Source organism: Papaver somniferum, unplaced genomic scaffold (assembly GCF_003573695.1).
Source record: "Papaver somniferum cultivar HN1 unplaced genomic scaffold, ASM357369v1 unplaced-scaffold_84, whole genome shotgun sequence".
NCBI lineage: Eukaryota > Viridiplantae > Streptophyta > Magnoliopsida > Ranunculales > Papaveraceae > Papaver > Papaver somniferum.
Window position 1 is genome coordinate 729,076 of NW_020651415.1, and position 27,758 is coordinate 756,833.

Sequence of the window (27,758 nt, forward strand, 5' to 3'; positions counted from 1 at the left end):
ATCTCAAATTGTTCTGCGAAATAATTATCGAGCATTTTGGTCCAACTTTTTTAAGAAAGCCTACTCAGGAAGATGTTCAAAAATAACTGAAGAAAACAGCGTGAAGGGATTTCCAGGAATGCTAGGTAGTCTTGAATGCATGCACTGGACGTGGCATGCGTGTCCGGTTGAATGGGTAGGTCAATATGAGGGTCATTATCCAAAACCAACTGTAATTTTGGAAGCTTCAGCTAGCTATGATTGTTGGTTTTGGCATGCTTTTTTGGACTCCGGGGTTCAAATAACGATCTCAACATTTTTTTTGTATAAGTCACTATTGTTTGAAGATCTTAAGAATGGGATCGCGCCGCACTGTAATTTCACCATCAACAGCCATCACTACACTCAGGTTCATTATCTAGCAGACGGAATCTATCCAGAATAGTCAACTATGGTTAAAGCTTATAAAAAAATAGGTTTTGGACCGACGATTTCGAAGGATACGAAGTACTTTAACACCGAAAAAATGAAATGCAGAAAGGATGTTGGACGCGCTTTTGGCATACTGAAAATGAAGTTTTCCATGATAGCTGGGCCGGCACGCTTTTTTGATCTTCAAGAAATGAACAAAATTATGCTGACTTGTATCATTCTGCATAACATGGTCATTGAAGAAACCAGGCGTGACCCAACCTGAACTAGTTTCCAGATGAAGATTTGGCACCGAATCTTTTGGTGGAGCATGGGCGTCCGGCAAGATAATATACACTTTCCACTGACAGACTCCAAAGCCGGGAAAGACCTAACTAAGCACATTTGGGCTTTAATCGGAGCAAGAGAGGATGCGCGGGGGCGAGGAAGAGGGAGAGGCAGATAGATGTTATTTTCAATTTGGCGTTGTTTATTTTAATTAATATATTTTTTAATTTAAAGTTGTTTGTTTAAACGACTACACTTTAAAATTAAAATTGAAGCAATTACATTAAAATTAATTTTAAATAAGCGAGTACAATTAAATTAAACAAAAATTAAAATCAGTTATCAAGACTGTATTCATCTTCGTTTTATTCCGAGGCATCATCTTCGTCTTCTTCCACATTCACATACTTGCCAGTTTGTTGAGGGGGACTTTTTGTTGTTCGGCCGCGACTTGTTGTTGTTCGGCTGTGGCTTGTTGTTGTTCCGTCGCATCCATTCCCTTAGTCCATGCAGCAATTTGTTGTTCATTCATTGTTGAAGTGTTCAAGGAGAGTAACTTGTTTAGATTACGATCCATGTAGTATTGTTCTCGCGAAAAATGAATTTTGTTGTTGATTATTTATACCAATGACACGGTCCCTGGATCTATCTACATCTTGAATTCCTTGTGATCAGCATAGTTGAACTCGCTGCGTCTCTCACTGCTTCTGCATCTTTCTAGCCCCATCCTCTTCTTCTTGAGTTGGTGTTAACGTCTAGGTTAGTGTTGTGTTGTTCATGACTACTTGGAGTTCTATCAGGTGAGGAAGCAAACCCTCCATTCTGAAAATCCTGCGAGATTGGACCATGTGGTGATCTTGCAGGCACTTGATTACCTTCCAGCAAGTATGGATTAAAATTCTTAAGCACCCTCAAAATGGTGAAACAAGTTTCATGTCGGAAGCCCTGTTTGTGGGATATTTGCCACTCTTCCCGACATCTTCGTTCCACATCCGGTTCGCCTTCACCACTTCTTCTGTTGTGCCACATTTGAGTGATCAAAGCTAAAAATTCACTAACGGCTGCTGAAATTGTGTGAAAAGGATGAGAAAACCCATCGACATCACGTCTATTGGGGTTACCTGGTTCTTCATGATTTTTTTGTAAATTCATATCATAAAAAGTTTTTTTTCTTGATAAATACCGTTGATTTCATCTAATGCATGTAATATATAATTTCTGCAAAGTGACTCGTCTTCATCCATCGTATACTTGACACCACGAATTCTTGTGTTTCTTGGTTGTGATTGTGTTGTTTCTTGTTGTGATTGTTGTTGTGTTTGTTGTGCTGTTTGTTGTGGTGTTTGTTGGTGTGATCGTTGTTGTGATCGTTGTTGGGAGGATGCCATATTGTTTAGAAATGAAATTTTTTATGGAAGATTGAGTTGATATGAATAGTTTTGTTTGCAAAAATATATTAGAGATGGTATGATATTGTGTAATTTTGAGGTAATGATCAAGAAGGTGTGAATTTTAAGTCTGAAGATGATCTAAATTTATAGGGGAACAAAAAAGAGCAACAACCGTAGGATGGAAGGAGCCGTTGGCGCCTTTGTGTCAAACGCGACTCTTTTAGGAAAGGCGCTGGCGTGTGAAATAACAACGCGCATTAGAAAGACAAGCGCCAGCGTTGGTGCCAAGCTCTCTCGGTCTAACATCACGCGCGCACTACGTGTTCCATCTCGCTCAACAAACTAACAAATTTGTAGAGTCCAAAATGGGAGAAAAATCAACAAACTTGAAATTTTTTGAGTCCATAGGAACTGCTCTAACACTATGAAAGATTGTTTATATAAGTGGATTCGATATTGTATTCCATGCTACTAACATGTATCTCAGGATGTACCTGCAAGATAACAATATATCAATCTTGTTTGTCGACTTCGTTAAGGCGTTGAATTTGGTAAATATTATATGGTTCAGGGTTCATTACGATTAGTCTATAAAAATTAGCGAGAAGTTGAACCTGATCACTTTATGGGTTTTACCAAATAATATGTTTCTATGGATCAGAAGCTATCCAAGGAGTCGTGATTTGCTATTTCCGACTCAAACTGAAATAAATATAACCAAAACAGCCTTTTCGGCAATTTCTCCAAGAGGTAGTATATTGAAAATTCAACTAAGATGAGCGAATTTTTTTTGGGGACTTTTAAGATGGTGTTTCTGTAGATTATAAGCTTCTTAAGGAAACATCATTTGTCCCATTCTGATTAGAGTTGAAGTAGATTTCCCAAATGCTTAGTTTATTGAAAATTCCAGCTAAAATTACCAAAATAACCTTTTTGACAATTTTTTAGATTTTGACTAAAATGAGTCCATTGGTTATAGGTTTTTCTCTGACATAGAAGTTGATATAATCAAAATACCTATTTACAGAATTTTCCTAATGAGTAGTTAGTGCACTGAAATTTTCGACTATGTGAGTGTTTTCTTTGCTTTTGACATATTCTATTTTTTATTGATTATAAGCATTCGACAGTACCATAATTTGTCAAGATCTAACTTGAATTGTAGTGGAAATGACAAAATAACCTTTTGATATATTCGGTAAGTTTTTTAGTATACAAAAATTTTCGATTCAAATGAGCCAATTTTTTGTTTTCTTCTTATTAATTTGATATGTTTGTATAGACCATTTTAACCGGAGAAGTTATTAGTATTATTTATTTATTTTTGCTAAGAGAAGAAAAGAAAAACTAGAAAATTTATCTCAGATAAGAGAGAAGCAACATAAGAAGGAGGGGTGAATAATCACTGGCTAGAACACTATGGTTTAGCTATGAAAAATTAGCAAGAGTATGGGCAGCAGAGTTGCTACTCTTCATAACAAACTTGAACTAGACCGTAGAGATTTTCTTTGAAATCTCTTTATGAGTTCAGATTTATTTCCTAATTAATATCAACCGATAACGTGGAGATATTCTAATGGCTATTTCATCATCAGACTGTCAGTGACACATAGTCAACTAACTTATAAGACATAAATAGTGTAATATTAATCCCTTCTATTTTTGACCAATTTCAATTAAGATTAGACGTTTTTTAGTTTTTACATCGATGTGATCCATACCATACAACGAATATCTTTAAGAAGATTCTTGACTCATATAATCTTTTATGTTTTCTAGTTTAGCAAGGAATTTTTACGATTAAGCATCTGAATAATCGCCGTTAAAATTTAATCCGGTCTTCATTTATTTCTATGATATTAATTACATAAATGGAAACCGTTTCTCCATATTGAATATATATATATATATACACATTTATATAAGTATATTATGCATCCAGGCACAAGATAAGACCCAGTAATTGATGCTTCAGAAAATGAACAACCACTGACATAAAGGGATGGTATATATATAAACAAGTGAAGCCGATAGCGTATATCTTAGGATGTACAAGCAATACAACCATACATCAATCTTTCTTGTCGACTTCTTAAAGGCATTGAATTTGGTAAACATGAAATTTTAACAATTTTTGTAGCGACTCGTCTATAAAAATAAGTGAAAAGATGAGCCTGATCATTTTACGGATTTTTCCAAATAATCTTTATTTTTTTACTGATTGGAAGCTATCCAAGGAGTTTTCATTTCCTATTTCCGATTTCAATTGAAGTAGACATGACCAAATAACATTTTCGACAACTTCCCCGAGAGGCTAGCATATTGAAATTCGACTAAGATGAGCCAATTTTTCGAAAATATCTCGAACATAACGTATTTATATAGATTGTAAGCATCTCAAGAAGGCGTCACTTGTATTCTTCTGATTTGAATTGAAGGTTATACGACCAAAATAGCTTTGTTAATAATTTCGTTGAATGTATGTTGATAATTTTAGCTAATGAACCGAAACTTTTCTTATTTTTTCTTTTTTGAGGTTGTAAGCATCTCAGCGAGGCATTATTTGTCTAGTTGTTATCTGTCTTAATTAGATATGACCAAAGTACCATTTTCAACAATTTTTCTAGAATTCAACTAAAAAGAGCTCGATGGTTATTTTTTTGTGTGTGTATGCTATTTTTTGTTCATTTTTCCACTTCTTATTTGAATTGCAGTTGATATAAGAATTTCTCCAATGAATAATAATTAGTACATTGAAAATTTTGATTAATTGAATACATTTTTTATTTTTCTTGAAAAATATATGTTTTTATAGATTACAAGCATTCCAAAGAACCATCCTTTGTCTGGATTTAACTTGAATTAAAATGGATTTGACAAAAATAGCCTTTTATTTTTATTAATATGATGTGTTTCAATAGACCATAAACATCCAAGGAAGTTATTATTATTTATTTATTTTGCTAATAGAAAAAAAGAAAAACTAGAAAAAACTAGTAAAAACTTTCGTTACAATTAGTATATAAAAATAAGTGAGAAGATGAGCCTGATTATTTCATGGATTTTCCAAATAATATGTTTTGATGGATCAAAAGCTATTCAGGGAGTCATGATTTGGAATTTCAGTTTCAAACTGAAATAGATATGACCAAAATAGCATTTTCGACAATTTCCCCAAGAGATAGTATACTGAAAATTCAACTGAGCTGTATATTCTAAGCATCTCAAGGAAACATCATTTATCCCGTTCTGATTTGAATTGAAGTAGATTTCCTAAATGCTTAGTTTATTGAAAATTTTAGCTATAATGACCAAAATAGTCTTTTTGACGATTTTATGGATTTCGACTAAAATGAGTCAGTTGGTTCTAGGTTTTTCTTTGACCTTGTATATTTCTAATGATATCCAAAGAGCTATCATCTTTCCTATTCTAATTTCAATTGAAGTTGATATGACCAAAATGCTCATTTATAGAATTTCCCTGATGAGTAGTTAGTAAGATGTAAATTTTGACTGTTTGACAAAAATAGCCTTTTAAAATTTTTGGTAAGGGTTTTAGTATACGAAAAATTCGACTAAAATGAGCCGTTTTCTTCTACTTTGGAATATATACAGAAATAGGTCTGTTTTGTTAGGTCGTTTTCAAATCTAAGCCCCCTTTTCTATTTCTTACAAATCTAAGCCAGTTGAACAGATTCCATCCAAATCCATTATCTCAGTCAATATCTCACCAAAATCCCATATAGCGAGATCTCGTGTAGGTGCGGACATTACGAAAATGCCCTCTACTTCTTCTCAACAAAACTTCACGATCCGATTGTTTTTTTCTTCTTCTCTTCTCCTCTCTGGTTATTCTAAATCGAAGGTATGGAGTTCGGCTCCGAGTTATTCACTGGTTTGGGTAAGATTTTTGCGTGAGTCTGAACAGAGTTATCTTCGAAAGAAAAACATGTAAGAAACAAGCATAGCTTCCGTTGAATTTATTGTTGAATGGTGGTAATGAAAGAGTTTTTTTGAAGATTCTGTGATGAATTATGAGTTGGTTCTTGCTGGACTCAATTGTAAATAAAGTTATGAGAAGATTTAGTGAGGATTTCAGCAAGGAATTCAGTGAAAGAAAGTCCGTTGTTGGTGTTGGTAATGGCAGTAAACGATGAAGATTGACAATGGATGTTTTCGAGTTCTACGTAGTGAAGATTGATGATGATGCAGATTTTGAATGAATTAGAAATGGTGGGTATATATGTGATTTGAATTTGCAGGGAATTGGAGGTCTACAGAAGGTATTTCCTTAGCGGAGAAAAACACCATCTGAGTGTACACAACAACCATTTGACAAAAAACCTGAACCACAGGCCAGGTCTTGTAGCAGTCAGCCGCGTCCCTTCTCTTGGACGCTGCTCTATCCATGGACACATAGTAGGATTTTTTGGGTTTTTTGTGTTGAATGGTTGTTGTGATTATTGGCTGATGCTACTGTAGAAGATAGTGCTGTTGAGTAGTATTTGAAGCTAGAATTAAAGTTGCAGATGGAATAGGTTGTATGTCATAATTGCAGGAATGTGAGAATGAATGGGTATGGATGTATGAACATAAATGCAGGGGTTGAGGTCATGAGCTCAGTCTTTAACCTGCAATGGACTGAAATAATGATGAGTCTGTGTGAGAAATGGCTAGGTGCAGCTGGAGTTATGTTTACAATGCCATGTGTTGTGGTGTAACTGAATTACTTAGTCTGCTAATTGGGTTTTTGGTATTTTTGATTTTGCAGTGAAAAAGAAGCTCAAATGTGCATTTACAATGCTTCATAGGAAACTCATTTTGGGTTTCTTTGCGATATTGATGAAGCGGCTTCTCATGAGCTCTCTAGTAAGTTCAATTACTGTGAAAGTGGTGTTCTGAATTATCAATTATCACACTTAAGAGATTATAGTGAGAGAGTTTAGCTAGTTGTCATTTGACTTGTGATTTTAGGCTTGCTGGAAGTGTTATCCGTTAGGCCTGACCGGGATTTTGAATCTGCAGAGAAGGATTACAGTTTAGACAATATTCAATTGGGTGGTGTGTCGAATTTAAGTGCTGGAACATCTCGGTTGTTTTCGTAGGGGAATCATAAGTATTGGTTAGTTAGAATGGAAAAACCTACTGTTGAAGTTGTTACAAAAGCACAAATGGTGGATTACTATGCTCAAATACTATCAAAGGTTTTGGGAAAGTAAGTATTGATGTTTTAAGTACTGCTTGTGTTGAGTTTTCGGATTTTTTGCCTATATTTCATTCTCTTAAATATGTGTACATGATGTTCTGCAGTGAGATGGATGCACAAATGTGTATAAATCATATTTCATGGAAAAAAGTTTGGGTTCTGTTGTGAACTTGATGATGAATGCGCGTGAACTGATGTGATTTGTAGATAGTGGTAAAAGTGGTTCGATTCTCAGACTTGTGAAGGATATTAATTAGACTTAAATTCTAATATTAAAATAGAAAACTCACTAAAAATTATAGCAAACTCAATCAAAGTTGATATCAATATTAAAAGAACACTAAGGCTAAGATTCCACTATTTTCCAAATTCAAAGTGATTTAATTCAATATTTATATTCATGCAATTTTCTTGTTCAATTTGATTCTTACTATTTGATAGACACATTTTTGTGTCTGATATAATCTCAATTGTATATATTGTTAGTGTTCGATTTTGTATTTATTTTGGCTTTTTATGTCTTTGTAGGTATTTTTGGAAAAATAAAAATTTTCGGCGAAATTGGCTCGAAAAGTGTTTTTTTGCTTTCATGGAAGGACATTTGCTATTCGGACCCTCACTTTGGATAAGGGGTAACCTAATTACTAAGGGGCATCCCATTTCCAGGCATCTGTTAATCGCACCCCTACTCTGGATAAGGGGCAACCATGTTCAACATTCAAAAACCAGAAAATTGGCGGGAAAATAGTGCAGTTAAAGAACAGTTTTGGTGATCGTGATTTGGAGGAGTTTGAGGTCGATTAAACCTCTGATTTTCATAGGATAGACTATTTATGGGTCTAGGAATCTGATATGGGTGTTTATATCGATTAGATTGGGCTCAAACGACGGATTTTTCTCACAACAAGAAAATATGGAAGTCACATGTGTGACCTGTTTTAAGGAATTTTAGAGTGATTAAAACACTGTAAACCTTCCCAAAGATTTGTATCTATCTAAGGAAGAGTTTAGAATAAAAAGGAAAGCTCAGAAACGCGTAGAAATCCGAAAACAAGAAATTGTCGCAACTTGGCCGTGAAGAGAAGGAAAGAGACTTTGGAAGATTTGGGAGAGATTTAATTGGTATTTTTGATATAAATAGATGTCTTCGGTCATATAGAAGAGGTGTCGAGAGTTTGGGAACCTAAGGAGAGCCAGAGAAGAAGAAATCAGAGCTTTACTAAACTCTGTTTCTGCTGCTGCTGCTGTTGAAGAAAAAGAACAGCTGAAGAACATTGACCCTCAGCAGACAGTCACAGAAAAGTGTCGATGTTTAACAGCTGAAGAGCATTAAGCTGTTCAGGGCAGTCTTATTCGAGGGTTTTAAAATCAGCGACAAAGCAACAATTTTTCTGTAACAGTTCCATTTTAACAGCTGTTTTGCAACACCAATACACCGTTGCAAACAGTCTGTGTTATTACTTTTCACTCTTTTAATCATCTTCTGAGCAACAAACACATATTTTGAGATCATGATTAATATGAGGAGCTAAACCCCAACCCTGGGATGACGGAGGAAGCCATATTTCACATGTGTGGTAATTATATTTAATTCTTTTTATGATTTTTTGCATTAATTTAATCGTTTTATGATTTTTTTTTAATTAGTTGTGAAGTCGTATGATGATGTATGCTTGGTCTAAGTGTTTTTGATGCATCATGCTAGTGATTTGTAATTAATCTTTTTAAAATCTACCCTGGCAAAGAATTAGAGTCAATAAACAAGAGCTATAATTGTCTAAGAATTGATTTTTGAACCACATGGTATGAGGTTTGGTGGAATCCTGAGTCTCAGTAATCTCTCGACATTGTGACAAACCTTGTGTATATATTTTCATTATTTTTATTGTTTTCTATTATTAAGTCTCAAATTGAGTCTACACAAGTCCGAGTTGAACGAACTTTATTTACCACTTAAAAAACTACATCACTATTGCAACAAGTAGATTTTCAAAAGCAATAATTGTAAATACCAAGCATGAAGCATTAAGAGTCTATAAACTAAGCATACTCCATCAAAATATATCACAGCACTCAAATAAAAATCATATTCAATAATAGTCCAAGGAAAATAATCATAATAATAATTGCAGTAAATTAAATTAAATAGATTGTACCGCTTTTTGTTGGAAAAATAGCTTCCTCTATCGCCTCAACAATGGGGTTTAGCTCCTCATATCAAAAACATATTCAAAATAATAAATCATGGCTCAAAAGGTGGTTTTATTGAAGAGAATATATAAAACAGCAGATCTGCAACGGTGTATAGATGTTACAGAATCACCTTTACAGTTGGTGTTGCAATATGAAGATATACGTTACTAATCAACTGTTACAGGATCATAAATTTAAGACCCTAGAATACGACTGTCCTGCATAGATTAATGTTCTTCAGCTGTTAAACAACGACACTATTCTGCGACTGTTTCCCATGCGTCAATGTTCTTCGCGTTCTTCCTCTTCAGCAGCAGCAGTAGAAACAGACTTTGGTAAAGCTCTGATTTTTTCTTCTCTGGCTCTCCTTAGGTCCCCAAACTCTCGACACTCCTTCTATATGACCCAAACAATCTATTTATATCTAAAAATACCGATTAAATCTCTCCGAAATCTTCCAAAATCTCTTTCCTTCTCTTCACGGCCAAGTTGCGGCAATTTTTTGTTTTAGAATTTCTACGCGTTTCTGAGATTTCCTTTTTATTCTAAACTCTTCCTTAGATAGATACAAATCTTTGGGAAGGTTTACAACACTTTAATCTCTCTAAAATTCCCTAAAACAGGTCGCACACGTGACTTTCCATATTTTCTGTTGTGATAAAAATACGTGGATTGAGCCCAGTCTAATCGATTTCAACACCCATATCAGATTCCTAGACCCACAAGGAGTCTATCCTATGAAAATCAGAGGTTTAATCGACCTCAAACTCGTCCAAATCAGGAACCCTAAATCTGTCAGAACTGTATCTACTTTCCCGCCAATTTTCTGGTTTTTGAAATGTTGAAGATGGTTGCCCCTTATCCAGGGTAGGGGTGTAATTAGCAGCTTCCTGTAAATAGGATACCCCTTAGTAATTAGGTTACCCCTTATCCAAAGTGAGAGTCCGAATAACAAATGTCCTCCGGGTGCTTTTCGACAACTTTTCGAGCCAATTTTTTCCAAAAATGTTTATTTTTCCAAAAACACCTACAAAGACATAAAAAGCCAAAATAAATACAAAATCGAGCACTAACAATATATACAATTGAGATTGTATCATACACAAAAATGTATCTATCAAATACCTCCAAACCTATTATTTGCTAGTCCTCGAGCAAAAATAAAATAGAAATAAAATCCTAACTCACTGTCGCAGGCATCGTCGATTGCATTTAGCGTATGCAATAAGCCTTTAAACCCCTAGGTGTCCCTAGTGGCGGAGTGTTGTCTACGGAGGGCTTACCAGAGGTATACCCACAAAACCTTTATACTCCACACCCTAGCTATCTACACAGAACCTTGGAAGGAACTAAAGAATCTCCTTGGTGGCATACTTATTGACTACAGGAGGAAGTACCCTGATGCGAAATTCCAATTGTTGTACACGAGTTTGCACTCAAGCATACTAAAATTCATATATAAGTGACAGAGCTCTACTCAGATAGTTGCACTATGGACATCAATATCCGGGGTCGAAACTAATCACATGGATAGATCAACAAGATGGGTATAGAGAAAAACATAGATGGTTTTGATGTTTACTAGGTGAACGGTGTTTCTCATATATGTCTGAAGGCCTCCTCCAAAATGAACCTATCCTAATGGATTGAGATACCGGTCTGACTAATATCAACACACTGGTATATACAAGGGTACCAGTGGTCGATAATCCTAACTCTAGGTCAACACAACTGGCATATACAAGGGTTCCAGTGGTCGACTTTATTGAATTTATTCCAGTTGGTCTGATGGTCTGGTCTCTTTTCTTTTCTCTTTTTTTTTTTTTTTTTTTTTTGTATCTCAATCACTCTAATTCACCCTAGCATTGGTAACAACTTGAATCGTGAGCCCCACCTAATCACTTAGAGAAACATAGTTTAAAAACAAAACAAAATAAAAATAGAAGTGAAAAGGACTCAACGAGATATGGTGAAACTATCATGTTATTTCTAACACCTGAGATCTGTGCTTTTATAAATAGACTCTTTAAATGTTGCCATCTAGTCAGATTGGTTCCTCAACTCCTACAACCAAAATGCTTCCATCCACTTAGATTGGTTAGTGCCATCCTTAATAGGGATAAATTTCTAGGATCTGAAGTTTATTTATTGCAATGAAAAGGTAACAAAAAGTTCTACCCCACCCCAAAACTTAAATCTAACATTGTCCTCAATGTTTCTAATCAAAGAACAATACCAAAAATATAAGTAACATGAGGAAATAGTAAAGAGAGAAGTCGGAAAGATAGTACCTGGGTGAAGTGTAACCAAAAACCTACAAAAATATTATACAACATACAAAATCGCCTCGATGGTCAATCAAGGTAAACAGGGTCCTCCAGAGGGACCTCCTCAACATCACCTGTAGGAAAAGGCTCTAAAAAGGGCTTCAATCGCTGACCGTTAACCTTCGAAGAACTACTACCATCTGGTGTCTCAATCTCAACAGCGCCATGAAAAAACAGTACGGACCACAAAAGGACCGGTCCACCGAGAGCGCAACTTCCCGGGAATAGATGCAAACGAGTGTCATACAGAAGAACTTTTTGACCTGGAGAAAATGACTTTCGTAAAATATTCCTATCATGCACAAGTTTCATTTTTTCTTATACTCCTTAGCACTATCGTATGCATCTCTACGAATCTCGTCCAACTCATTGAGCTGGAGCTTTCTTTGAGCTCCTGCCTTGTCAAGTGAAAAGTTTAAGTTCTTAATAGCCCAATAGGCTCGATGCTCTAACTCAACAGGCAGGTGACATGCCTTCCAAACACTAAACGATAAGGTGACATTCCAATGGGTGTCTTAAACGCAGTACGGTAAGCCCATAAGGCATCAGTAAGCCTCGACGACCAGTCTTTCCTATTTGGATTAACTGTTTTCTCTAGAATACGTTTAATTTCCCTATTGGAAACCTCTACCTGACCACTAGTCTGAGGGTGATATGGGGTTGCTACTTTATGGGTAATACCGTATTGTTTCATTAAAAGAGCAAACGGTCTATTACAAAAGTGTGAACCTCCATCACTAATTATAGCTCGCGGCGTACCAAAACGTGTAAGTATATTCTCTTTCAAAAACTGGACTACGACCCTGTGGTCATTCGTTTTACACGGAACCGCCTCAACCCACTTAGACACATAGTCTACACGACAAGTATGTAAAGATAACCAAACGAAATAGGAAATGGACCCATAAAATCAATGCCCCACACATCAAAGACCTCAATCACTAAAATAGGGTTCAAAGGCATCATATTTCTACGGGAAATGGTTCCTAACTTCTGGCAACGCTCACAAGAAACACAATGACTATGGGAATCTTTAAACAACGAAGGCCAGTAAAATCCACACTGCAAAATCTTAGCAGCAGTCTTCTTAGCACTAAAATGACCCCCACATGCATGTTCATGACAAAAGGAGATAATACTAGACTGGTCACTCTCAGATACACATCTCCTAATAATCTGGTCCGGACAATACTTAAACAGATAAGGATCGTCCCAAAAGAAATGCTTAACCTCGGCTAAAAACCTAGAACGATCTTGCTTACCCCAATGTTGAGGGGTTCGACCAGTAACAAGATAATTCACTATATTTGCATACCAAGGTGATTGGGAAACAGAGAACAATTGTTCATCAGGAAAGCTATCCCTTATAGGAAGGGAATCACTAGGGGAACTAACAACTAGCCTAGACAAGTGGTCTGCTACTACATTTTCTGCACCCTTTTTGTCTCTAATGTCTGGGGAAAATTCCTGTAACAATAGGATCCATCTAATCAATCTAGGTTTGGTATCCTTCTTAGATAAAAGGTATTTCAAAGCAGCATGATCTGTATAGATTATGATCTTAGAACCTAATAGGTAGGACCTAAACTTATCCAAGGCAAACACGATGGCTAAAAGTTCCTTCTCGGTAGTTGTGTAGTTCATTTGGGCATCATTCAGAGTTTTGCTAGCATAATAAATCACATGAAGTAATTTGTTTTCTCGTTGTCCTAAAACGACGCCTATAGCATAATCTGAAGAATCACACATAATCTCAAAGGGTAGGTTCCAGTTAGGTGCCTGGACTATCGGGGCAGTAGTGAGTAAAGTTTTAAGCTTCTCAAAAGCCTCTAAACAAGCATCATCAAAGACAAACTTAACATCTTTTGCAAGCAAATTGCAAAGAGGTCTAGAAATCAAGCTAAAATCCTTAATGAATCGACGGTAAAAACCTGCATCCTAGGAATGACCTAATATCTTTTACGGTTTTTGGGACCTGTAAAGTCTTAATAAGGTCAACTTTGGCTTTGTCTACCTCTATACCCTTTGAAGAGACGATGTGCCCTAACACAATTCCTGATTTAACCATGAAATGGCATTTTTCCCAATTAAGCACTAAATTTTTTTCCTTACACCTAGTCAACACTAATGTCAAATGATGCAAGCACTCATCGAAAGATGAACCAAACACTGAAAAATCATCCATAAAGACCTCTAAGAACCGTTCTACCATATCAGAAAATATGCTCATCATACAACGCTGAAAAGTTGCAGGGGCATTACATAGCCCGAAAGGCATGCGTCTATACGCAAAGGTACCAAAGGGACAGGTAAAAGTGGTTTTCTCTTGGTCTTCTGGGGCAATAACGATCTGATTATAACCGGAGTAGCCATCTAAGAAGCAATAGTGACTATGTCCAGCTAATCGCTCTAGCATTTGGTCGATAAAAGGAAGGGGAAAGTGATCCTTCCTTGTGACCTTGTTCAATTTCCTATAGTCAATACACACACGCCATCCCGTGGTCACTCGGGTTGGGATTAATTCATTATTATCATTCTGGACTACAGTGATACCTGATTTCTTGGGGACAACCTGAACAGGGCTGACCCACTTACTGTCTGAAATTGGGTAAATAATACCCGCATCTAACAACTTAAGCACCCTCTTTCGACAATTTGAACGACTACACTGTTCTTTGTTAGGGTTCAGTCGACGTTGCATCTCCCTAGAGGTTTGGAGTCTTCCTCTAAATGAATCTGATGCATACACACAGTAGGACTTATACCTTAATGTCTGCTACTATAGTCCACCCTAAAGCTTCCTTATTGTCTTGAAGTACATTTACTAGCCTACTTTCCTGATCACTATCCAAATCAGAAGCTACAATCACAGGTAAAGTCTCAGATGGGCCTAAAAACACATACTTTAGAGTATCGGGTAGTGGTTTAAGGTCCAACTTTGGGGGCTCTTTTAAAGAAGGAATTAGGGTAGTTTCAGAAACTGGTAACGGTTCGAACATAGCTTTACATCTATCAGTGTCTAACACAGGGGTAGAATCTAATAGAGCATTCACCTGTTAAATAGTGCTGTCGTCGTCAAAATCTAAACCAAAATGGGATAGACAACTTTCTAATGGGTCTTCAGACAAAATGTTTGGTAATGACTCTTGAACTAAGGCTTCTATCATGTTCACCTCTTCAACACATGTGTCATCTAGATCATGAGGTTGCTTACTGACATTAAAAATGTTCATCTCCATAGTCATATTACCAAAAGATAAACTCATCACACCATTTCGACAGTTAATGATCGCATTAGACGTAGCTAAAAATGGGCGACCAAAAATCACAGGTATCTGGTTATCTGGGTCAGGGACAGGTTGGGTATCTAGGACCACGAAATCCACTGAATAAATAAACTTGTCGGCCTCAATAAGAACATCCTCGATAACACCTCGAGGGATTTTAATAGACCTATCAGCTAACTGCAGTGTCATCTGAGTAGGTTTCATTTCACCAAGTCCTAGATGTAAGTATACATGGAATGGCAGTAAGTTCACACTGGCTCCTAAGTCAAGTAATGTTTTTTCTACCCGGAAGTTAACTATTGTGCAAACAATGGTAGGAGAACCTAGGTCTTTGTATTTTGGAGTTGTGGTGTTCTGAATGATTGAACTTACGTGACTAGCTAAAAAGGCTTTCTTATGGACGCTAAGTTTTCGCTTTCGCGTACACATATCCTTAAGGAACTTGGCATAAGCTGGAATTTGCCTAATTTCATCTAATAAGGGAAGGTTTATGGTAACTTGTTTAAAAACCTCCACTATATCATTAAAGTTCGATTCCTTCTTTGTTGGTACTATAGCTGAGGAAATGGGGCTCTAGGCCTAAATTCAGACCTTCAGGAACCGAATTCACATCATCATAAACTTTATCAGTCTCTTCAGCTACTGGTCCTGAGAGGTAAGATCATGAGGGGTGAACTACAGTATGTTCACTATCGATCATGGTTACCTTATTGTCAACAACTCTACCACTTTTAAGGGTTTTAACAGCATTCAATTGATTCGATGGTTTTACACCTAATTCATGAACTCCTCTAGGGTTGGGTTGTGTTTGACTAGGAAAATTACCTTTTTCTCTCAAAGAATCACTTATCAGACCGACCTGGGTTTTTAACTCGGAAATAGTCTGACTATTTTCTTTTTCTATCCTGTTACTAGCTTGTAGACTTTGTTCTACGGATAACTGAAATTTTGCAGTTTGCTGAGTTAACAAGGCGAGAGATTCCTCTAACAATGTGTATAAATCATATTTCATGGAAAAACAACTTTGGGTTCTGTTGTGAACTTGATGATGAATGCGCGTGAACTTATAAGTCAGTGTCAGCTGCTATTGTGAACAATGGAGTCTGTGGAGTTATGTTTGATGTGTTAGAAAGAGATTTTGAAGTTGTTGTTGCACTGAGTTACTTGAGGAGTAAAGTCAGGAAGCTGCAGGAAATTGGTTGTGCAGGCAGTGAATGGCTTGAGAAGAATAAGTCTGTAATTGCAAATGAAAATTTAAGTGAACTGCAAATGGCTTGAGTAATGTGCTGCAATATACGTATTTTAGGTGTTGCAATAGTAGTGTGCAGGAAGTAATGGCTTGAGTATTGGTGATGAGACAAAATTAAATCAGTGATTCAAAGGACTAATAAGTATTTTTACTTCCGCTTAACGATGGTAACTTTCCATCCATCAATTTTAGTCAAACAAGGCTTAAATTTGTAAGAAATAAAAAAAGAGGCTTAGTTTTGTAAACCATAAAAAAAAAACAGGCCTAGATTTGTAAAAATCCCTTCTACTTTTTATTGATATGATATGTTTCTATAGACCATAAGCATCCCGAGAAGTTATTATTAATATTTTATATTTCTTGCTAAGAGAAGAAAAGAAAAACTTGAAAAATTTATGTCTAACAGAAGAGAAGAAACATAAGGAGAAAGGGTGAATAACCACCATCTAGAACCCATATTTGCTATGAAAAGTTAGCAACAGTATGGGCAACAAAGATCCTCTTCCCTACAAACTTGAACCGGACTGTAGTGATTTCCTTCACAAGCTCTTTTTGGATTGAAATTTATTTCCTAATATCAAACGAAATAACGTGGAGATATTCTAATGGCTAATTCAACATCAGAGTGCTAGTGAGACGTACTCCACTAACTTGTAAGCCATAAATAATGCATGCTATTTTTGACCAATTTTAATTAAGATAAGACATTTTTGAGTTGTTACATCGATATGATATATATAACGAAGAGAATATCTTTAGGAAGATTCTTGACTCATATAGTCTTTTGTGTTTTTCAATTCAGCAAGGAATTTATACAGTTCAACATCTGAATAATTGCCAATAATTTTTTTAATCCGGTCTTCATTTATTTATCTGATATTAATTGCATAAATTGAAACCGTTTCTCATATTAAATATATATATTAGTATATTGTTCATCCAAATACAAGACAAGACTCAATAATTGATAATGCGGAAAGTGAATAACCACTTATTTGAGGAGAGAGTATATATATAAATAAGTGAAGCCGATAGCGCACTCCATGTGATAAATACTTTATCTTAGGATGTACAAACAAGACAAGTATATATCAATCTTGCTTTTCGACTGATTTAAGACCCTGAATTTGGTAAACATGACGATAATATGATTTTAACAATTTTTGTAACAGCTTGTCTACATAAAAACATGAGGAGATAAGCCTGATCATTTTGTAGATTTTTCCAAATAATGTGTTTTTACTGATCAGAAGTTATCCAAGGAGTTTTGATTCCCTATTTCTGACTTCAATTCAAGTAGACATGATCAAAATAACCTTTTCGACAACTTCTTCGAGAGGTTACCATATTGAAACTCGACCAGGATGAGCCAAAATTTTCGGGAAATATCTCTAACGTAACCTGTTTCTATAGATTATAACGTCTCAAGGAGGCATCATTTGTCCTGTTGATCAAAATAACATTGTTAATAATTTTCCTAAATGTATCTTGAAAATTTCACCTACTGAACCGAATTAGTAGTAAAACACCAAGGTGACCATATTTGGAGTACAAAAACTCCGTTTCAATGTTGGGATCCATTACAACTCCATATTAAACAAACTTGATATAAAACTCCCAAATTTTTAAAAATGGATAGAAAAACCCCAAACAAATTTGGTTCCATCAAATTCTATGATGAAACCAAATTTTGTTTCAGCTTATTTTGCATATTTTTTATCATGAAACAAAAGATTTAATGATGAAACAGTAAGTTTATGATGAAACCAAATTTTGGTGGTATTATTTCTGGTTAGTGGTGGTGGTGCTTTTTACGGTGATGGTAGTGCTAGTATTTGTTAGTGGATGTGGTGTTAGTTGCTAGTAGTGGTAGTTAGTGGTGGCAAAAACACCTTTGGAGTTTCTGTGTTACTTTTGTTATTTAGGGTTTTTGTGTTACTTTTATTTTGATGGGTTTTTTGTGGATGGATAGTGACACCTTTGGGGTTATAACTCGCGACCCAGTTTTACTTTTTTTTTTGGTCAAATCTTATTTTTTCTTGAGGTAGGATCCGTTGACATGGTTCGAGTGGCATAATCTTGACATTTTAGTGCCATTTTTTATTCCAAATCCAACCGTTGATGAATTTGAAGCTAATTTTTCGGTGACATGTTCTTCTTATAAGTCTCTACACTCCAACCAAAAGTGAGAGCATTCCGAAATATATAAGACTACCATCTACCACTTTGAATACCAACCGTTGAAGATTAACGGTTGAAATTAAAATTTGTGGATGGTGAATTTTCGTATTTCGGAATACTCTCCTTTTTGGTAGGAATTTAGAGTTTTATACGAGGAACATGTCACCAAAATCTTAACTTCAAATTCATCTTCGTTTGGATTTTTTTAGAAAAAATGGTGTCACCATGTCATGATAATGTCATTCTAACCATGTCATCGGATCCTTGTACTTTTTTCTTTTCATAGAGGTTGTAAGCATCTCAACGAGCCATTATTTATGTAGTTGTTATCTGACTGAATCGGATATGACCAAAATACCCTTTTAAACAATTTTTCTAGATTTTTCTGAATTAGCTCGATGTTTTTTTTTTCTAATGGTTGTCCACTTCTTATTTGAACTGAAGTTGATACAAGCATCCCAAAAGTTATTATTTGTCCAGTTCGGATTATAACATGATATGCATATGAGTGTAAGCATTCGAGGAACCATCATTGGGTCAGTTATAATTTAAATTGAAAAAGTTACAACAAGAACTGTTATTTTGACAATTTCGGATTAACTAGTCCATTAAAATCTTGTGAAAAATGAGTAAACATGCTAGGTAAAAAAAAAAGAACCATGGGCCGGATTTTCTGGATAAACTAGACATCTATCCCCAAGGTGATAACACTGGGCTCAGTATAGGTCAAAACAGCCATTATAACATGTACAAACGATCCAGCTCCTCTATACTTACACAAGGTATGAGCAGCTGAGAAAGACAGGACTAGAAAGTACTTGATCAGATATCTTTGACAATTAATTCTACATGCATATATAGATTAAAAATTCTTTTGTACTAAATAGCGACTTCCAAAACAATCAAAATCAAATATTACAAAGAAATTTGCCAAGAGTTTCCTGCTAATTCTATCACAGTTGCATAACTATTGGGTGTTCAGAAACTAGGACCGACTCATACCAACGCAGAACACAGCCGAGGAAAGGAAGAAAGAGATTGGCAGGGTATATGTCCGCCACAAGCCACCAACACTGAATGGTATGTTACGTTTTTGATTGGTACCTTAGTAAAAGTCCTAATCTTCGGTAAACTTGATCTTCTTTGGAACAGCTTGGACACTACCCACCTGTAAAAACAAGGTCACACACATATAAGAAAAAATATGGCTAAATATACTGGATCAAGCCAAAGCTTCAAGCCAGGTTACATTGAACTTTGAATTGCATCCAAGCAAAGAATTGTATTTGGACATCCAAACTAGCATATATATATATATATATATATATATATATATATATATATATATATATATATATATATATTTGGCCCCAGATAATCAGCTTTGTATCATAGCTAACTTAACAGACTTGATATACATCAAAGTGAAAGTAATCCAGGGAAGACTGTAAAACTCAAAACAATTGAGAGTAATCCAACTCAGAAAATCGATTGTTCAGATCATCACAATGCTTGCTGTATGCAATAGTTAGACATAATAGGTTGAATGACTTAATGTTCTGATTTTGACATACATAGCTGAGATTGGGTGTCAAGATTTTGAGGCAAAAAAACGAAGTCAAGCAATTAAAACGAGATAATTTACATCAATTTACCATGAACTATGAAAAATAGAGTACTAGATCAGTGAAGTAACCTAATGATCGATTAATCCTAATGAAAAGCAAAATGAGAAAGAAAAAAACTAGCAAAGTGAATAAAGTGATTCTTACAATTTCTGGGCACTCGTAATCAATACCAGCAGCCTCTATCTTCAGTCGTCGCTTCTTGTCTCGCTTCATGATTCCCTCCACCAATTTTCTATGTTCTTCCAGTGTTCTTTCCTGTACACAAATCATCATAAGCGTTAAGAGTGACATGAAAATACAGTGTGAAGTCTGCTTTGGCAGTGTAAAGTTTGGTTAGATACTAGTCCTTGCTGTCAACAATGTGTAGCTTAAAATTACAATACCTTGTTATGGTGGTTGCGTTCAATTTGAGTCCAGTTCAACGGTTTGTATCGGTGGGTTACACCATACCAACTATAAAAGAACACCACAAAATTAGCAGGCTTTCCAGTAACTCAAGAACATTATTGATTCAACCCAAAGAAGGGCCTTGCTAATATAAGACTCAACAGATTATGATAACACTGAAATTCAAACTAAGACTCTTTCTTGGGAATAACACTTATGGGGTAACCAGATATGGCATGGGTGATGGTCATGAAGACAGGACAATACAGTAACACATTTCAATATTGCACAAGTTTTATGACAAAAACAACAACAACCGAATTCTGAGCTTCTTCTCTCATTTTCACCCATAAGATAGTCTCACATGCTTACTAAGATTGGTAGTACTTATGTCTAACGACACAGGACCCAAGTCATGGGTTGAGCTCTTAATGTTGTAAACACTTCATCTAAGTAGAACCAGTTTTCCTTATTTCTCAATCTCAATACACAGGGAAAAATTCCAAGTAAATGACAAACAATTGTAGTTCTCATGTTTAGCATATTAAAGGTCTAATCCAAGTGTCTTACACGAAGCTATCACTCGGTACTGGGTATGCTGAAAACAAAATGGACACATTCCTACAATATCTGTCATGCGCGCAAATACTATCACAAAACAAAATAAGGATCAAGACACCACATAGGTCATGTGTAGGTTCTGCTATTCAGGGGCTTGAGGTAGAAGTTTTACTTGATAAGGTTTGTTACATAGAATCTTAGATAACTCAGTATCCGATACTCTTAATGCACAAGGTAAAAGCTTCATACCCAGTACCGCATCTTGTTTTATGGCCAATACCAAATAAATCAAAAGAATTGCTTACAGTTTAGGATGAACTTTCTCTGTTGGAATAATATGAACTTGCAACAAGTGCTCAAAGAGCAGATAATTATGCATACAGTCTGCAACAATCTTCGCCACCTACATTTGGCAACAAGAACATTCAGTTCCAACAATACAAACTTGAACAAGCTACATATAGAATCGAAACACATCAAGTACAAGTACAAACCTCAGGAGATTCAAACTCTATAAACCCAAAATGCTTAGACTTTCCTGTCTGTAAAACACCCAAAACTCAACAATCAGTACAAATTACAAAACAAACAAACCCGAATAATCCCTAAACTTATAAACAGAACAAACCTTCTTATTCCTCGCGATTCTCAACCGCTTAATAGAACCAAATTGCTTAAAAAACTCTACAAAATTGAAATAAAATTAAAACCCAATTACAAAAGCACAAATTTCATTTGAGAAATAAGAACTTCTATACTAAAAATTAAAGAGATCACAAATTATACCTTCCATTTCCTTTTCATAGAACCCATGAGGAATTCTACCAATATACAAAACAGCAGATGAAGTATCCAATGGTTTTCCACTCTTTGGTAGTTTTCTAGCTGGTCCACCTTCTAATGGCTACATCAAACATAAAAATACAACAAAATCAAAGTTAGGGTTCTTCTAAATCTTCAAAAAACAACTGAAAAAAATCTAATTTTGATTAGGGTTTTGAGATACATACCAAGAAATCAGCAGTTTCGGGTTTCTGAGCAGCAACCACCAAATCAGACGATTTGGTTTTAGATTTAGAAGCAGATGCAGTAACCCTTTTAAGGGTTTTCTTGTTGGAAGCTGTCTTTGCTTTGGCACCCATTTTTCTTTTTGAGTTACCAGAGAAGGAGGCAGCAGAGCAGAGAGTTTTTTCTAGGGTTTATAAGATGAATGGAAATATCTCCCCATCCTAATTAGTAAGTTCGCGAATGATTGACGAATTTTTCCGTATCACGAACTTATTCGCGTACGTTTGCAACTCCGAACCCAAATCGCGTATTATGTGGTATTCCCGGATTATTCGCGAATCGTTCACGAATTTTACGTATCCCGAATGATACGTCTGCTTAATTCGCCATAAATTCTTTAGCTTTTACTTTTCAAAGACTCCATTTTTTGGGCTTTACTGCCTCCCGAGCATACACGACCGAATATTAGACGTGTTATAATTTTTATGAAACAAAAACGATTGAAGATATTTGAAGGTGAAGGTGAGAGAGATCTCAAACTCACTAACCAAACTAAACCACCATACGACGTCCTTGGATAACTAATGTTGTATATATTATTAATATCATCGTATTGAGTTTATTTTTTCCTTAAATAACTCACACATATGCATAAAAATTGGTCTATGACCTTATAAATACAAATTATTTGTTATATATAGATACCGAATTTTCAGAGCCGAACTCACATTTATAAATCGAATTATACACGTACGTATGCCATTCCGAATTAATGACGAATCACGTCCCGTTGACCGAATTTCGGACCGAATCTGGATTTTACAAAACCGTATAATACTCGTACGTTTGCCGTTCCGTAAGTTTGCCGAATCCCGAATTGCTAACTAGGCTCCCCATTTGGCACGCCTGCACCACACGTGCGTGTGGGGTCCGTTACAAGTGACGTGTATCGTATGCAGGTCCCAGTTGGTGTGGACTAAGGCAGCCGAGTAAGCCAGGCAGATATCATATCTCTAATACAGTGAGATAATCTGTCAATAATACTGAAATAGGAGATGATGAACAAACAGCAGCAGAGGTATCACCAACACCTCGGGCAAGCAGAAAACCTGAAGAAACCGTTGAACCACTGACTGCTGAACGTGCTGCCATAGTGCTAGCAGCAGCAGCTGCATTGGCTCCTATTGGTGTGCTCAATGCCTGACTGCAGTGGCGGAGCCAAGAAATCCGAAAGGTGGGGGGCTACAATATGATTGCCTGACTGACTTAATATTCAGTGGCATAAGTCATGTAACCCAACTACAACCAGGACTTTTCTTCACTCCATTACGATTCTTTATCAATCTTAATTCCTTCCCATCCTCTTGAAGCCCTGCAACCGAATAAATGTTGGATAAAACCACATATGGAGTTGCATTATCAGGTTCCAGTTCGATAAGGTGTCTGGCAGAAAGCTCTGCAATATCGACATTCATGTGGGTTCTGCTTCCACTGAGTAAAGCTCCCCATATACCAGAATGTGGCTTCATAGGCATAGACTGGATCAAATCAAGTGCCTTAGTAAAGAGTCCTGACCGTGCAAGTAAGTCGATCATGCAAGCATAATGATCTGGTCCTGGTTCTATATGATGCATAGAACTCATTGCTCGAAAGTAATTCCAACCTTCGTTTACTAAACCGACATGAACACAAGCAGAAAGAACCCCTAGGAAGGTAATTTCATTTGGTTCACAGCCTTCTTCTATCAGCATCTTCGTAAATAACTCTAAAGCTTCTTTTCCAAGACCGTGTTGAGCAAACGATGTGATCATTGAGTTGAAAGATAGAAGATCAGGTGTACTAATACTTGAAAATATTTTGTACGCGGTGTTGACATCTCCACATTTTGAGTACATGGAAATCAATGAATTTTGGATAGATAACTCAGATTCCATTTTCAATTTAACAACATTTGCGTGTATCTGCTCTCCTTGGTTTAAACTTGCCAACCCTGAAGATGCACAAAGTACACTGCTCATAGTGTGAGAATTTGGCTTGATTGCTTCTCGAACCATCTGAATGAACATCCGGAAAGCCTTCTCAAATCTTCCGCTTGCCACGAATCCTGAAATAATGGCAGTCCAAGCAATACCATCTTTCCTGGGCATCTCATTGAATAATCTCATAGAATCTTCCATTCTTCCCTGGTTCGAGAAGGCCATAATCATATTAGTCCAGGAAACAACATCTTTACTCGGCATTTTCTCAAAATATCTACAAGCCTTTTCGGTATCAGCGTTCTGAAAAAAACCAGTAATCAATGAATTCCAAGATACGACATCTTTCTTGTTCATCATGTCAAATACATTTCTTGCGTCATCCATCCGTGCAACTCTGCAGTACATGTTAATAACTGAATTATCCAAGTAGACGTCAAAATCAAAACCCATTAAGATGACCAATCCATGAATCTGAATACCTTCTTTGAATCTACCCAAACTTCCACAAGTCTCCAAAATCACCGTTAGGGTAATAGAATTTACTTCAACATGCTCTTCTCTTCTCATCTTCGAGAACAACTCAAACCCCTTTGCCCGTTGTCCACTCTTCATGTACCCACTGATCATTGTAGTCCACGAAACAACATTCTTCTCTGGCATTTTCTGAAACATGACTTCAGCTTCATTAATCTTTCCATTCTTACAGTACCCATCTAAAAGAGAACTCCATGAAACCACATTTCTCTCCGCCATAGAATCGAATACATAAACCGCTCTATCCAATTCACCAAGCTTCAAATACCCATTAATCATTGCATTTGAAACAACTGGGTCTCTACCAATTACAGGCATTTCATAGTAAATCTTCTCAGCTTCGTTTAACCTTCCCACACGAACAAAACCCGTTATCATGACAGCATATGTAACAACATTTCTCTCAGGAACTTTACAAAACAATTCATACGCTTCGTTAATGTGAGAATTACTACGAGTATAAGCCGTAATCAAAGCATTCCAAGTTGCAGTATTTCGTTGAGGCATTTCATCAAACAGCCTCCGTGCTTTTGTAATTTCATTGTTTTCAGCATACTCAGTGAGCATCGCTGTCCAGGATATGATGTTTTTAGTAGGTAACTGGTTGAAGATTGATTCTGCTTCTCTGAGATTTCCATTTCTTCCGTTTTTTGTTATCTCAGAGTTTCTTTGAACAAGAAATTTGGTGCTGATAATTTTGCTGGAATTGGGTTTTGAATTCGTGAGAGTTCGGAGTGAAAGTGTTAAAATAGCTGGATGGAGTTAAGTGCGAGAGATGTTTGCAGACAAGGTTGGGTCTAGTGTGCATGGTTTGCGGATACAGCAGCTACCGCGCTTCAATTTTGGTGATATCTAAACATTCATCATATTATTATACTGTCGAGAGGCTCGATCTGCTTACGCTTGAAGGTCGACACATGGTCAGATGACTCGCCAAAAGATTTTTGAAATGAAATCCCACGCGGAGATCCAACGGCACTTGGGCTTGTCACCTCTATCACTGGCATAAGTAAATGGGCCCAACCATTTCTTTTACAAAGCTGTTTTGAGTCCGAACCATGTTCAGGGGCATACCATATGAAAACAAAAACGGGTTATTAGATAGTACTCTTAAAAGCCCCTTATTCATATATTTTGCTTAATACCAAAGCTGCCCTTATTTATATTTTTTATTTTAACGGGTTATTAGGTAGTACTCTTAAAAGCCCCTTATCCATATATTTTGCTTAATACCAAAGCTGCCCTTATTTATATTTTTTATTTTAATTTTTTTTATATATTTTTTAAAAATTAAATACAGATTAAATATTAAAAAAGAATTATTTAATTTATTATTATTTATTTCTTATTATATTTTCTTATTAAAAAAAGATACTATTACAAAGCTAAGTTTGGCAACCTAGAACAAACTGGGCACCAACCCTTTTTTGAATAGCAATACCTAGCCTATGAAAAATAAAACTACCAAAATCACTGCTAGCATCGTTGCTAACTAAACAATTCTTCAAATGTTTGAAAAAACATATAGTATCTTCTCCGAGTTCCCCTAGAGTAGAAAAAGCAAGAACACCCAGACTATATCCATGTGCGACACACACTACATCAAATATTGGGATTAGCAACTCAGATTAGCAACAGCTTACCAGCTGTTGCGAATTTTCTGTTGCTAATTTTAGTTGCACGGATAACTAGTTTGATTTTAATGGGTTAAAGTTGGGAAACAAGATAGTCAACCGCAGTCCGGTTCTGATGCGTTGTTTTTTATGTCATCTTGCTTGTGTCATCTTGGAATTGCAGCTGATGGATTTACTCTTTTCTTTCTTGGAACCAAACCACCCACACAGTTCACTACAAAAAATCCTAGCAAAAGTCACTCAAGTTTGTCAATTTCGGAGGGAGGAACCAGATCTGGAATTAATGCTCCATCAAATCTAAAAATCATATCTAAAATATTAGGTCGCTGCAGTATGAATATCTTAGTTGTTTTAGGCTTGTCCACTGGTATTTTTTAGTTGTCGCAATTGGATCCATAGGTTTTCATGGGATTGTATTTATTTTAAGAGATTGCATATATATATTTTTTTCATTTTTTTGTGAAAAATGAAATTGTAATTTTTGTACAGAGAGATGATTATATAAATTGAATTTAATAATTATGAAGTTAATTTTTTGGTTTAATTTGGTTCATATGTTTTTTTCTTCTTAGAACCGGAATTTTTAGGCCACCCCTAGTTGCTATAACTTCTGGCAAGTGCAAGGTAGCTACAAAAATTAACCACCATATTAATTGTCATATTAATTACAATCCTATTAATTACGATATTCATTTCGATATTAATTACGATATTAAATTACAATATTATTAACTACCACATTTAAGGACGACATTTATTACCATAGTAAATATGATATTAATTACAATATTATCCATTGGAAAAACCTACAAAAAATTAGATGCCACCACAATTCTGGAATGATTTGGGAACTATATGCCGTCTAACAAACTTGTCGTGTGATATCCGTTCCACGTAACAGGTTATGTCAACTAAGTTTCTTAAGGATACGAAAACGACCTGTACACTTGAAATCCGTATATCATGTTTTTTTGCATTCCATTCGAGTTTTACATTGGTGCAATTTGAATAAATTTACAACTTTGTTATTCTAACAAAAAATCGAATAGACTTACCACATTGACTTCAATTTTACCGCTCATTTTGTAATGATTCATCTGCATCATCATAGCTGACAAACTGTTTGTCTTTGCTGGGTGTATTAAAATACCCTGACAACCCACATGCGTCACGACTTCTTGGATTTCCAGATATTTGAAAACTTTGATTAAAAATAATACACCAAAGAGTTTTGTGTCTTTTGGACACCATTAATCAGATCAAGCGTAAAAAAAAATAACTTTGGTCAATAACTTTATCTTTATCTAATCTATTCTTTGGACCGCGAACTTTTTGCCCTTAAATATTTTGTGCTTGCGATGAATCGGACAATTTTCTATTCCTTTTTTCCTTTGAAATTAGAAAATATTTATTGGAAATTACTGGTCTAGAAGGTGTAATTTTAGAATGAGAAAGCGTTTGAAGATAATAAAATTAGATCTGTTGAACTAACCAGCCGTTGGCAAAGACCCATTT

At 35.8% G+C, this 27,758-nt stretch overlaps 2 protein-coding genes across 2 annotated transcripts; both read right to left on the minus strand.

The window, feature by feature from the left end:
- Positions 1-19,316: 19,316 nt before the first annotated feature.
- LOC113345833 (MKI67 FHA domain-interacting nucleolar phosphoprotein-like) lies at positions 19,317-22,282 on the minus strand. Its single transcript, XM_026589499.1, has 8 exons — positions 22,099-22,282; positions 21,875-21,992; positions 21,717-21,772; positions 21,583-21,630; positions 21,394-21,491; positions 20,524-20,593; positions 20,285-20,395; positions 19,317-19,680 (listed from the first exon to the last, which is right to left on the minus strand). The coding sequence occupies exons 1-8, from the start codon at positions 22,228-22,230 to the stop codon at positions 19,630-19,632; spliced, it is 684 nt and encodes a 227-aa protein (XP_026445284.1). The 5' UTR covers positions 22,231-22,282; the 3' UTR covers positions 19,317-19,629.
- A 657-nt stretch (positions 22,283-22,939) lies between these two features.
- LOC113345882 (pentatricopeptide repeat-containing protein At1g53600, mitochondrial-like) lies at positions 22,940-25,368 on the minus strand (the record flags this gene model as incomplete). The annotated part of the gene is made up of 1 exon (XM_026589536.1): positions 22,940-25,368. A coding segment is annotated over one exon (1,986 nt), but the record flags the coding sequence as incomplete, so codon positions are not given.
- Positions 25,369-27,758: the final 2,390 nt, after the last annotated feature.

Coding starts and splice junctions, on each gene's coding strand:
- LOC113345833 (XM_026589499.1), bottom strand. CDS start 22,230: ATGGGTGCCAAAGCAAAGACAGCTTCCAACAAGAAAACCCTTAAAAGG. Junction 21,631..21,716: donor GAATCGCGAGGAATAAGAAG/GTTTGTTCTGTT, acceptor GGTGTTTTACAG/ACAGGAAAGTCTAAGCATTT. Junction 19,681..20,284: donor ATTACGAGTGCCCAGAAATT/GTAAGAATCACT, acceptor TTGTTTTTACAG/GTGGGTAGTGTCCAAGCTGT.